At 55.3% G+C, this 13,451-nt stretch overlaps 1 protein-coding gene across 1 annotated transcript in view; it reads left to right on the plus strand.

The window, feature by feature from the left end:
• The window catches only part of ZAN (zonadhesin), a 29,571-nt gene that overhangs the window by 9,753 nt on the left and 6,367 nt on the right, over positions 1-13,451 (plus strand). Inside the window, 20 exon segments of the mRNA XM_074346861.1 lie at positions 1,804-1,945; positions 2,113-2,229; positions 2,713-2,837; positions 3,053-3,198; positions 3,863-4,006; positions 4,390-4,497; positions 4,612-4,781; positions 5,399-5,601; positions 6,806-6,947; positions 7,231-7,478; positions 7,694-7,874; positions 8,133-8,244; positions 8,598-8,692; positions 8,992-9,168; positions 10,000-10,208; positions 10,466-10,610; positions 10,916-11,160; positions 11,248-11,412; positions 11,618-11,742; positions 12,081-12,376. Of these exon segments, the coding sequence (XP_074202962.1) occupies positions 1,804-1,945; positions 2,113-2,229; positions 2,713-2,837; positions 3,053-3,198; positions 3,863-4,006; positions 4,390-4,497; positions 4,612-4,781; positions 5,399-5,601; positions 6,806-6,947; positions 7,231-7,478; positions 7,694-7,874; positions 8,133-8,244; positions 8,598-8,692; positions 8,992-9,168; positions 10,000-10,208; positions 10,466-10,610; positions 10,916-11,160; positions 11,248-11,412; positions 11,618-11,742; positions 12,081-12,376 (3,295 nt within the window).

The following is a 13,451-nucleotide window of genomic DNA, read 5'->3' on the forward strand; positions in this document are numbered from 1 at the left end:
GCCCTGGGGGGGGGGAAGGTATAGCTCAGTGGTAGAGCGCATGCCTAGCACGCACGAGGTCCTGGGTTCGATCCCCAGTACCTCCACTAAAATAAATAAGTAAATAAACCTAATTACCTCCCCCACCAAAAAAAAAAAAAAAAAAAAAAAAAAAAAAAAAAAGAGAGAGAGAGAGAGAGAGGGAGCGAGCTCTGGACACTGAGCCTGATTCAGGTATTTTCAAGGCAGAATGAGGCATTCCAGAATCTTCTTCCAAAGGAACTTGCAAATTCTGATTGGAGAGGTCAATGGACAGTAGTTATTGTTCTTCCTTGATTGATGTACCCCCCCCCCGCCCCGGAAGGTTCTACCAGAGCAGAGGCTCTGAAGGGGCGCAGGTGCTGTGTCAGTGCCATCTGAAGGGGATGGTGTGCAAGCCTCACATGGCATGTATGTGTCCTAATAGCAGATTTTAGAAAAGCACAAGGAAACAGATTATATTAACCCAAATCATCTTCTCAGTCCCAAATATTCTCATTTCAACATGTAATCAGTGGTTATCAATCAATGAAATCGTTTATATACCTTTTTTTTCCCCTATTGAGTCTTCAAAATCCAGTGTGTATTTCACACTTACAGTGTATCTCAGTTTGCAGCGGCCATATTTCACGAGCTCTCTGGCCTCACGTGGCTGGTGGCCATGGGGCTGGACAGAGCCGCCCTCCAGTCAGGCGGGTCTGAGCTTGAATCCAGGCTCCAGCACTCATTTGCTGAGTGACCTCCGGCCAGGTTCTTTACCTTTTCCAGTTCATTTCCACACCTATAAAATGTGCACAGTAAGATTATCTACCTCATAAGGTTGTTGTGAAGATGAAGCTAGATCCTGACAAGACCAGTTACTTAATAAATGCTAATTATGATTATTAGCAATTTATGATAAATATATGTGACCTGTTAATTAAAAGTGCTGTGAACTATTTATGAGAGTCTAGTGCCCCTTCTCAGCTCCTGGTGTTCTTTCCCTGGGCCATCCGAGTTCCTGCTCGTCTCTTGAGGGGCCACTTCCTCCCCAAACCCTCTTAAGCAGTCTCCTGGGTGTCCCTGTGTCAGCATTAAGATTAGCTGAAGCTGCAGCCTGGGTAGAAAGATCTGTCACAACCGTCAGCAGCAAGCATCTCTTTCCTCTGCCTGAGAGATATATATGCACTTATTATATGTTCACTTATGCATTCAGCAAACATTTACTGGCTACCTTCAATCCTCTTGGCATTGGGGTCCCCATGTATAGGGCATGTCCTTGCTCTCCTCGTGCTGTCAGATTCTGGGGGACCCGTCGAGCCTTGGTTCACTTTTTCATTCAGTATTTATTAAATGAGAACTCTTTACCAGGCACTGTGCTACATGTTGGTGCTGAGAAAGCGAGTGAAGATAGACACAGTCCCTCGCAGGGGTGCTTCTAATCAAATAGCCACAAAGATTAATATAAAAGTGCAATCGTGGCAAGTCCTGGGAAGGAAAGGCACCAGGGGCTAGTCAGGGAGGTCTGAGATGTCTTCCTGAGGAAGTACAACCCTTGGGCCGGACTTCGCTGATCGCAGAGCAATGGTTTAGAAAGAGGGAGAGGGACGACGGGCATTCCAGGGTGCAAGCACAGCATATGCAAAGGGCCTGGGTTGGGCAGGAATATCTGCTGGGTGGTGAGGAGAGCAGGAGTCCGAGCAAGGTGAGGTCTGCAGGCGTGGAGGAGAAGAGGGGGCTACAGTATGAAATGATGGAGTCTGCCTGGGAGCTGCAGCCTTGTGACTCTGGCTCCCTTGCTCTCAGGCGGGGTCAGAGTGGTTCAGCCCCAACTGCACAGAGCGGTGCCACTGCTGGCCTGGCAGTCGGATGGAGTGCCAGGCCTATAAGTGCGGGGGGCGCACAGTGTGCCAGCTGAAGAAGGGCCAGTACCGATGCCACCCCTATGGTGAGACCCTCTCCTCACACTGTCCCTGCCTGTCCACGTGGGCCTGACACCAGGGGCCCAATCCCTCCATCGACCAGAAGAGCTGGGGCACGCCACTGGGTGGGTGAGGTGGCACGGGGCCTGGCCTGGTGAGCCAGCTTCACGTGTCCCCTGCATCCCCTCGGCAGGCCCTGCCACCTGCTCTGCCTACGGAGACCCTCATTACCTCACCTTCGACGGGAGGCGTTTTAACTTCATGGGCAAGTGCACCTACATCTTGACTCAACCCTGTGGCAACCTGACAGGTAGGACCAGAGGGGTCTGAGGTCGGAGCAGCTGGGCCCTGGAGCGCTGCAGCCAGCATGACAGGGCCAGAGCAGATAGCAGGGCAAGATGGGAGCGAGGCTGGCTGGAGAGTAAGGGGTGACACGTCCACCCCAGAAGCAGGGCTCTCAGGAAAGAGTCCTGGGGGAAACGCAGGTTGAGACACTTCTCTGCATCAGTTGCTTCCCTGGCCAGCTCTGATTGAGGCAATAAAGGCACGAGAGAAGTAGCACAAACACCCTGTCCTAAAGGATGTCCCCGTCCACTGAGGGGGGATGGATTCGCAGCACATGGGCCCAGGCTGTTCTGGATGACACCCCACTCTCGTTGGGGTCCTGCCTCCCCTCTTGAACCGTAGAGCCTCTGTCTCTGTGGCCCTTTATCCCCGAGGGCTGGATGGGGGTGCCACCCTCAGTGGCTGCTCAGAAATGCTTCCTGAATGAGCCCACCCTCTCCCTGCCCAGAGCCATTCTTCAGGGTGACAGTAAAGAATGAGGATCAAGGACAAGAAGGCGTGTCCCACCTAAGCAAGGTCTACGTGACTCTGCCCGAAACCACCATCACCCTGCTCAAGGGCAGACGCACGCTGGTGAGTCCGTTCTCCACTCAGGCTGGCTGCGGCCCATCTGGTGGGCCACCGTGGCCTCGTCCCGCCCAGCTCCTCCAGCTTCCCAACCCTCCAGAGCATTGCACGTGGAGTGGAGGAGAACATTTGCACCACAGTGGGGATACGGGAGTCCACTGGGTGTCCTCCTTGACCCTCGGATCTGTCTCTCTGTCTCCTCCCTCGGCCCCACCTTCCAGGTTGGGGGTCAGCTAGTCACCCTTCCAGCCATACCTTCTAAAGGCGTCTTCCTGGCTCCAAGTGGGCGATTTGTGGAGCTGCAGACGGCGTTCGGTCTGCGGGTGAGATGGGACGGTGACCAGCAGCTGTTTGTGACTGTGCCCAGGTGAGGGCGCCACCCAGCGAGGCAACTGCCAGGTCACCCACTCTGCCCCTCCCCCTCCAGGGACCCTCCCATCCAAGTCCTCTGACGTCCCCGTGGCACGAATTCTCAGTTGTGACGAGGAAGCAACCAGTTCAACCCTCAGGTTTCCCTTTGGTCAAGGAAGGGGAAGAAATGGTTTCAGGGCAGCGTCAAAGTAGCAAGATATATACATAAGGCTTTGGGAATGTGCTAGGAGGAGTCACCAATGAGCCATGGGAGCCTTCAGGAGGGGAGTCTCTTGACCCCAGTCTTCAAGGAGGAGTAGCTCCCCAGATGGACAAACAAGGGAAAGAAAGGCTTTATAGAAATAGTGAACAACAATCTTGAGAAAGGAAAGTGGAATGTCTCAGGGCCAGCGAGAGGTTTGCTGTGGCTGGAAGATGGGATGTGAGCAGAAGGGGTTGAGGGGAGACGTAAAAAATGCCCCAAGTGTGAGGGCCACGATGAGGTCCCTGTGCACCTGGTGCCTGGCATGGAACCTCTGTTCCGAGTCTGCATCTCGCCACCCACCCCCAGCTCATGCCTGCGCGCCCTCCTCATCCCCTCTCTGCTGTGGTCCCTCGGATGACGGATGATGGAGGCCCCTTCTCTCCGCTCACACCTCCTCTTCCCCCGGCCCCTGCAGCACCTACTCTAACAAACTCTGTGGATTCTGTGGCAACTATGATGGCGACAGCAGCAACGACAACCAGAAGCCAGATGGCAGACCAGCGCGAGATGAGGTGGAGCTGGGTAACAGCTGGCAGACCTCAGAGGATGAGGACCAGAAGTGAGGAACTCCCCCTCTGTCTCCACCCTCCTGCTCCTGTGCACCTTCAAAGAACCAGGAACCCCGACCGGCATCACCCCTTCTCCTCTCCCTGGTTCTGCACACCCCCACGTTGTCGCTCTTCTCCTCGCTCTAGTTCCCAGCCAAGTTCACAAACTGAACTCACGGCCACCAGCAATGGTCACCCTCCCCCCAACATGGTCCTCAGGCAATTCTGAGCAGCCCCGCCTTTTACTTGCGGGCCTCCAAGTTTTTCCCACCTTTAGGGCTTGGTGTTTAAATGTTTTCCACTAGGGGTTGCTGAGAGCCAGGATACTGCTGGGGTCGGGCCAGGACAGAGGCCAGCCTCGGTCCTCAGAGTGCTTGGGATGGGTCTCTTCCAGGTGCCAGCAGAATCAGGAGTATCCTCCCTCTTGCAGCACAGACCTGCAGAACAATATGTCGGGGCCAGAGTTCTGTGGACGGCTTGTGGCCTCTCGCGGAGCCTTTGAGTATGAAGGAGGGTGGAAAGGACCCTGCGGTGGAGGGGTGGCACTTGGCACCTGGGGTCCTGGGAGGTGGGAAGGTCTGCCCTTCATTCTCTCGGACCCCGCCTCTCTCCTCAGGGCATGCCTGCCTCACATCATGGCTTCATCCTTCTTCGACAACTGCATGTTTGACATGTGTAACTTCCAAGGGCTGCAGCAGGAGCTGTGTGCCCACATGTCGGCCTTGACTGAGACCTGCCAGGATGCTGGCTACGTGGTGAAGCCCTGGAGAGGACCCCAGTTCTGCTGTGAGTTGTACCGAGATGCTGGGCCCCTTCCTTCAGATGCAGACACCTGTGGAGGGCCGGCAGCCTCTGAGCATGGGCTTGGGGAGGGGGGCACCTGGTTGAACCCCTTTGCTTCCACACTAGAACAGGGAAATCTGCAGAGGCAGAAACATCCACGGAGAAAATCACATAGTCACCTGCAGACTCAGAAAGCCTTCCCAGCTACCCGAGGCTATGCATACATGTGTGAGTGCACACCCAGGTCACTGGATGCACACGGAAAATAGACATGGCCTGGGAGGCTGCACCGTGACTGCTGGTGGTGGCCCAGCTCTCTCGATGGGGCCACACAGGTCCCTGTCCCTGCCCCTTCCACCCTGACTGCCTCACCTCGGCCCTGTCTACGCAGCAGTGCCATGAGGCTCTTGGATCAGTCTGCTCCCGTTGTCCTGCCTCCCAGAAGCTCCCTGCAGGCCCCCGTCCAGGCCCAGGTGGAAGCCGAGGTCCTTAGTGGTTTCTCCCTGTCACTCTTTTCTCGAGCAGAAAGCTCTAGCCATGGGCCTTCCCAACTCTGGGCTGTGAGCTGCCTCTTTTCTCCCTTCCCCTCCCCGCCTCACCTGCGCTCCCTTGTCCCCCAGCTCTGGCCTGCCCAGCCAACAGCAAGTACACGCTGTGTGGCAAGATGTGCCCCGACACCTGCCACTCTGGGTTCTCGGGCATGTCCTGCCAGGACCGCTGTGTGGAGGGCTGCGAGTGCGACCCTGGCTTCATCCTCAGCGGTCTCCAGTGCGTCCCCCGGTCTGAGTGCGGGTGCCTCGACCCCACAGCCGGCTACTTCAAGGTGAGCCGCTGGGGCTGGGCCTCTCAGCCGCGCAGCCAGAAAGCACTGGCCCTCCCGTTCTGAAGTCTGGGCCCGCTCGTGGGCAGGAGAGGGAAGGCTGGGCAGGATGGGGGGTAGGGGTCAGGAAGCTGGGGCGGAGGGCTGGGATTAGGGAACTTCTGGCTCAGATCTAATTTGCCTCCTCTTCCTTTGACTCCCGTACTTTTCACACAGCGTGATTATTTCCCACGCTGCCCGGCAGAGCCTGAGACCCCGGTTCTCTCCCCTCCCATTGGTCACCCTGCCTGGCACATCCCCAAGTCATTTTCCTGGAGTTTCTCGTTCTCTGAAGTCCTGGGCACTTCTGCATCTCACCTGTACTCTTTCCACATGTCTTCTCTCCCACTGAGGGTCCCTGTCTCTGCTGAAGGATTTCAGCCCCCACCCCGGGGCCCTGTCTTCACCGTCTTCTCACAGGGAGCATGTGGTGCTAGATCCTCAACCACGATTCATCTCTCTTCCTCCTTCCCCTGTCCCCACCCAAGGCCTGGGGATGACGATGACGTCTGTCCAAGCTCTCTACCACCTGCTGTCCATGTGGCTCTCCTCTGCTCGGCACTGCGTTCCAGGAGGGCCCACGGGATGCTCCTTATCCACACTTAATTTGCTTTCTTAATTTCACCTTCTTTGCGGCCCCTTTCCTCCTGTCCTCCCTCCCAGACGCCATGCCTCTTAGCCAGCTTCACCTCCTCTGAGACTCTGTTGAAATGCCACCTCCTCCTTGAAGCCATCCTGATAAGCATCTTGGTGATAAACTCTTGTAGCAAGTGCTTATTGTCTGTGTGGATGGCAGGAAACTCTCCCCAGGTGCCCTGATTGTCACCTTTGGGTACATGTCATGTTGGAGCACGTGATCTATTAGTTAATTTGTTTACTGGCCCCACTGGACTGGGAGTTCCGTCAGGGCAGGGACATCACTCATCGTGTTCGTTACTGAATCCCTAATTCCTGGCACAATGCAGATGATGTCATTCTGTTGAAAAAGGAACAGACAAGTGATGGAGTGACTGAATGAGCAAGCAAAGGCTGGACTTTTGCAGCTAAGCCTGGAGCTTTGAGATGACAGGAATGCCTCCACAGTGAGCAGGCCAGTGAGCCGGATTGCAGGGGCCTCATCGTCAGACCTGCGGATGACCTCTCTCCCTTCCTTCCTTCTGTCTTCCAGATTGGGGAGCGGTGGTTCAAGCCGGGCTGCACACAGCTCTGTATCTGTGAAGGCAGCAACAGAATTCGCTGTGTGCTCTGGAGATGCCAGGCCCAGGAGCTCTGTGGTCGGCAGGATGGCATCTATGGTTGCCACGCTCAAGGTAAGTAGTCAGGTGCAAGGTGAGCAGGAGGACTGCCGCCTGGTCCTGTCCTGAAGCAGGCTCCCTAGCGAGCTGGAGCATAACCAGGGACTGGAAGGCAATGGCCCCTAGCCAGAACAGTGTCTTCAGGGACCCAGAGAGTGAGGTTAGGGCAGTAGCTGACCTTGATCTCTCCAAGTCATACCGACCAACCCCCTGAGCCACGGGTACCAACCCCACGTGGACTCGCTAGGGTGGCAGCTCGGGGTCAATGTGTCTCTGAACACCATCTCCTCCTGCCCAGGGTCCGGCACCTGCACTGTCTCGGGGGACCCCCACTACCTGACGTTTGATGGAGCCCTGCACCACTTCATGGGCACCTGCACCTACATCCTGACCCGGCCTTGTTGGCTGAGGTCCCTAGAGAATAACTTCGTCGTGAGCGCCACCAACGAGTTCCGCCACGGGAACTTGGAGGCCTCCTATGTCAGAGCCGTCCACGTGCAGGTCTTCAACCTCAAAATCTCGCTGATCAAAGGCCGCAAGGTCGTGGTAAGTGCCGGTGCCCGCCTCCCCGGCCTCCCCCACCACAAGCATGCCCAGCATCCCTTCTCTGCCCCTCCCTTGCCTGCAGGCCCACGTGTCTGACCCGCACTGCCCCAGTTTCTGAGGCTCACCAGCCATCCCCTTCCTGCTGCCTGGTCTTGGCCCCATTGTTGTCCTTGTCCCAGGCGCCTTTCGCTATCATGTCCATCTTGCCTCTGTAGCTGGATGGTCGCCGGGTGGCCCTGCCCCTGTGGCCTGCACAAGGCCGTGTGAACGTGAGGTCCAGTGGCTCCTTTGTCCTCCTCTACACGAACTTTGGGCTTCAAGTTCGCTATGATGGGAGCCATCTGGTGGAAGTGACCGTGCCCTCCTCCTACGCTGGCCGGCTCTGCGGGATGTGCGGTGAGCTCCCTGGGCACCTGCAGGCGAAACCAGGGCAGTGGGCAGGAGCCTGTCCTGGTCCTGCTCATCCACACGTCTGAAGGCATCCTTGGTGCTTGTCGACCCATTACTTGGTTGAGGGCATTGCTCCCAAGGGTAGATATGAAGGGAAGCTGAAAATGAAGGAAGAGAAAGGTCGGTTGCGTGAAGAGGGAGGGGTGCTTCTTGGTCCTGGGGCTGGGTCTGCAGCCTCTGCTGACTGCTCTGTCTGTCCTCCAGGGAACTACAACAACAACAGTCTAGACGACATTCTACAGTCTGATAAAAGACCTGCAAGCAGCCCTGCACGCCTGGGGGCCTCCTGGAAGTTAAATGAGTTATCTGAACCTGGGTGAGTCAGGAATTTGGGGGAAGCAAGACCCCTGGGGGAAGCCTTGGCGGGCAGCCTGGAGGTGTCCTCTGTGCATCCCCAATCTTTCCTGAAGTTGATAAGAGGCTGCTCCGACCTCCCATGCCCCTGCCTGCTGATTTCTCCCATGCTGATCTGTCTCCTGGGAAGTCCACCCTGAGATCTAACCTTTTGCCCTCCTGCTGCATCTGCTGACCTTCCCACTTGAGGCACCTCTCTGTTCTCCTCTCCCATCCTTATTCCCCTTCCTGTTTCCCTCTCCACTTTTGCTTTGACTTTTGAGAGGCTTCCTCCAATTCTAAATTCCTATCTCTTCCCCACTTCTCCCTGGTCAGCTGCTTTGCTGCAGGTGGCAATTCCCCCAAGTGCCTGGGGGATGAAGTGCCCGATACCTGGAATAAGAACTGTGAAATCTTAAGGAACCCTTTGGGTGAGCCAAATCCCCTTCAGGGGCCCCTTTTCCATCCCCCCACCCCTAGACTGATCAGGGAGGGTGGTCAGGTAAGACAGGAAGTAGAGGGATGTCAGGAAACAGGCCAAGGGAAATGCAGAGGCAGGGTTCACCTAGAAGCACTAATAGGCCAGAAGTTTTTTGCATCTCAGGCAGCAGGTTCTCAATAATTACGGGTCTTGATCAAAATGGTTGTCAAATTCGCCCCAAAGCAGCTGCGCGGTTCTGCTCCCTTCCCTTCCCAAGCTTACTCTCACCTGTGTTGTCTCATCCTTCAGGACCCTTCTCCCAGTGCCACAAGGTGGTGTCCCCGCAGTCCAGCTTCAAAAGGTGTGTGTATGGCCAGTGTGGAACCAAGGGCGATGCCCTGACCCTGTGCCGCTCCCTGCAGGCCTACGCATCCCAGTGCGCCCGCGCCGGCCAGGTCCTCACCTGGCGGAATAGCACCTTCTGCCGTGAGTGGCCTAACCTCCCCTCTCGCTGCCAGGAGGAGTCCCCCAGAGCCCTCCTCCCCTTTCTTCCTCTCCCTAAATTCTGCTCCTCTACTTTTCCCTTCACAGCCTGGCCCTCAGCCCCAGCTTGGGACCCTCCTCTGTTCCCCACTCTCTAGTCTCTCCAAGCCCAACCCCCACCCTCTACTTGTCTCCCTGCACCAGCCGCCTCCATCAGATTCTCACCGCACCAAAAAATTCAGCCCTCATTGTGTTCCTGCCTCTTTCCGCTCTTCACCTGGGCCAACTCTGTTAGCTTTCTTGCTCTTTTCCAGGAACTCTTTTTTCGTTTGCTTACTTACAGTAAAATACATATAACGGAAAATTTATCATTGTAACGATTTTTAAGTGTCCAGTTCAGTGGCATTCAGTGCATTCACCTTATTGTGCCACCATCACCACCATCACCACTATCATCTCCAGAACTTTTTCATCTTCCCAGACAGAAACTCTGTCCCCATTAGACACGAACTCCCCATGGCCCTCACCCCAGCCCCTGGCCCCCATCATTCTACTCTCCATCTCTATGAATTCAGCTACTTGAGGGACCTCATATTAGTGGAATCACACAGTATTCATCTTTTTGTGACTGCCTTATTTCACTGAGCATCATGGCCCCAAGGTTCATCCGTGTTGTAGCATGTGCCAGAATTTCCTCCTTTTTCAGGCTCCATTGTGTGGATGGACCCCATTTTGTTTATCTATTCATCCCATGGATCTTCCCAGGGACTCTTGATGCCCCAAAGTCAGGGAGCTGGCAATCACGCTGCCCTCCTAACACTGGTTTCTTCTTAGCTCTGAAGTGCCCACTGGGCAGTAGCTACAGCACCTGTGCCAACCCCTGCCCGGCCACCTGCCCTGGCCTGAACACCCCATCTCCCTGCCCGTCCTCACTGCCTTGTGCCGAGGGTTGCGTGTGCCAGAAAGGCCACATCCTGAGCGGAACCTCCTGTGTGCCTCTCAGCCAGTGTGGCTGCACCAGCCAGAGAGGCTCCTACCACCCGGTGAGAGGCCAGAGTGCAAGGGGTGCCCTCCCCTCCCAGCTTCACCAGTTTGGGCGCCAGAGGGCCCGGAGCCAGCAAAGGGGTGGGCCAGTGCTGGGGGCTGAGGAGCAAGTCCAGAAGCCAAGAGCCTGAGAAAGGCTCGCAATGGAGGCAGGTAGCCAAGTAAAGCAAACCTCAGGGGGTGTGCAGGGTAGGGGGCTCCGTTCATCTCCAGCTTCCAAGTTTCTGTTGGCTCTGCTGATGCCCGTGCCCCACAGGTCGGGGAGAGCTGGTACACGGACAACACCTGCTCCAGGCTCTGCACCTGCTCCACCCACAACAATATATCCTGCCTCCAAACGGCCTGCAAGCGTGACCAGATGTGCTGGCCCCAGGATGGGCTGATCCGGTGCCGGGTGGCAGGTAGGAGGCCACTGAGCACAGAGAAGGACCTCTAGCCACCAAGACGAGTTCTCCTCAGCTCCCCCTTCATCAAGAAGGGCTCCTCGGGGTTCACTCACGTTTCCCGTATGGGCCGTGAACTTGGACAGGTTATCATGTCTCTCCCTGGCCCGATGACACCTCCTCCACCCCCTTGTCTGGACTGTTTTCTTTGTCTCCTTCCTTTCGGGGGCTTCCTCTCCTCCACGTTCTTTCCTCGAAGGTGGGGAGAAGGCCTGCTCTTGCTGGAGGCTGGGCCACTCCTCAGCCACCTGTCTGTCCTCCAGGGATGGGAGTGTGTCGCATCCACAATGGCTCCCACTACGTAAGCTTCGATGGTAGTTACCATGCCGTCAGGGGCACCTGCACTTACATCCTGGCGAAAACATGCCACTCCACCATGGACCTGCCTTTCTTCAAGATCAGTGGCAAGAATGGGAAGCGGGAAGGCCAAGCCCCCAATTTCTACCTCCGCCAGGTCCACGTGGACATCTATGGGTCCCTGGTCACTCTGCAGAAGGACCAAGTGCGGGTGAGCAGGGCGGGCAGTGGGGAGGTGGGCGCTGGGGAGGGGGGTCTTGTCCTCCTTCCTGCTCATGGGTCCTGCCCTCCTCTGTAGATCAATGGCACACGAGTCTCCCTTCCTGCGACCACCCAGGTCCGGGGGGTCAAAGTCACTTCCAGGAACGGCTATCTCGTGCTCAACATCATCATTGGGGTGCAAGTCAAGTTTGACGGCAATGGTTCCATAGAGATCGAGCTCCCCAAAGCCTATTACGGAAAGGTGAGGAAAACACCCGGTCTCTTCACAGGAGAGTCAGCCTGCAGGGAGCTGGGTACCAGACCAAAGAAGTCACTCTCCAGAATGGGAAAGGGCCGCAGGGAAGAGGGACTCCTTTCTCTTTGGAGCAGAAAAGAGGGTGCCAACGAAAAATGCCCTCTGCTTTCCCTGGTGCTGAGGATCCCCTCGGTCCCTTCTGCCCACCCAGACTTGCGGCATGTGTGGGAACTTCAACGGTGAGGAAGAAGACGAACTCATGATGCCCAGTGATGAACTAGCCCAGGATGACGTCATGTTTGTGGACAGTTGGCAAGATAAGGAAATCGATCCAAAGTAATTGTCCCCAAAGACTCTCTGCCTTTGTGTAGGAACCCGAGTCGGGATCCCAGACCGTGTGGCACACCTGGGGTGGGAAGTCTGGAGTGGTTCTTTCTGACCGTGACTTGAGGGGGTGGCATCTGGGTCCCAGGAACCTATCTGGGGAAAGGTGAAACTCTTCCTTTCTAGGCTTTGAAATGTGGGAGGGGACCAAGGCCACGCAGAAGGCTTGCCAGAGCTCAAGCCAGCTTCCCGGGGAACACAGGCAGGGTCTTCAGGACAGTTTGGGATCACCAAGTCATTTTCACATGGGGGCAGTGGCAGTCCCTGTGATGACCCCTCTCCCTTCCCAGCTGCGAAGAAGACGACAAGAAGACCGAAGCTGAACCGCAGGAGAAGCCAGATACAAACTGCAGGCCAGCTGACCTGCAGAAAGCCCAGGAACAATGCCAGGCGGCCTTTGGGGCTCCCGCTTGGGCCACATGTGCCTCCCGTGTGATCCTCAGTCCCTTCTTGCGCAGCTGTACCCACAAACTCTGTGAGTTCGGAGGCCTAAACCGTGCCTTCTGTGAGTCTCTGCAAGCGTTTGGGGCTGCCTGCCAGGCCCGGGGAGTGAAGCCTCCAATCTGGAGAAATAGCAGCTTCTGCCGTGAGTGTCCCCGATGGCCACCCCCAAACTGCTCCCAGACCCCGTTTCTGGCTGGGTATCCCTGCAAGCTCCCCCATGCACCTTTTCCGTTGCTCCCGACCTCTCTCTGACCTCATTTTCTCTGACGTAGACCATTTACAATAAGCTCTTAGCCAGTGCACAGAGACCACCAGGACTGCGCGGGCTGCCTCTCGGCGGCTCCTTTCCCCAGGAAATGTGATCACGTCACTCCCCTGCATGGCTGTTGCCAGCAAGTCCAAGCTCCTCTCTGAGATGTTGGAGACCCTGCAGGCTGTCCCAGCGTCTCCTCTTTCCCCGCTCTCCGTGTGCACCCGCATTGCCTGCATCAAACAATCCCCTTCCCTGCACAGGCCTCCCTGCCTTTAAACCGCTCCCTGCACCTGGAAGGTTTTCTTCTCCCCTCCTGGCAGACTCCAAGGCATCCTTCTCTAGCTCTTTCCTTTCAAAACATTTCTTTTAAGTTATTATTCACATACTATATCATTCTTGCCTTAAAAGTATATGATTAACTGCCTTTTAGGGTCTTCACAAAGTTGTACAACCATCACCACTATCTGATTCCAGAACCTTTTAAATTTTAAAACAGTGGTCAAGTGTTTTAGTACATGATGCATTCATATGGTTCAAAAACTTTGAAAGATATTAAAAGATTCCTATTGAAAAGTCTTACCCTGACCTCTTACCCTGACCCCATGGGTGCATTTCCTAGCCTACTCCTATCAGTATCTGAGTGTTTATCCAAAGGTCTTTTATTTTTGCACATGTAAACAAATGCAGGTTTATTTTCCATATTTTCTTACAAACAGCAGATGAGATAGTAGTTTGCACTTTATTTTTTTCACTTGACAATCTAGCTTGGAATCCTTCTACATCAAATATGTAAAGAGCAGCATTCTCTTTTGCAGCTGCATAATATTCCATTATTATATCGTGATTCATTTATCATAATTTATTTAACTAGTCTCCTATTGACGGAACTTTTAGTTGTTTCCAACCTCTAGCTGTTGCACACGGTGCTGCAGTGGATAACCTTATGCAAATACGCTTTTCTATG

The sequence above is a fragment of the Camelus bactrianus genome, chromosome 18 (genome assembly GCF_048773025.1).
Source record: "Camelus bactrianus isolate YW-2024 breed Bactrian camel chromosome 18, ASM4877302v1, whole genome shotgun sequence".
Taxonomy (NCBI): domain Eukaryota; kingdom Metazoa; phylum Chordata; class Mammalia; order Artiodactyla; family Camelidae; genus Camelus; species Camelus bactrianus.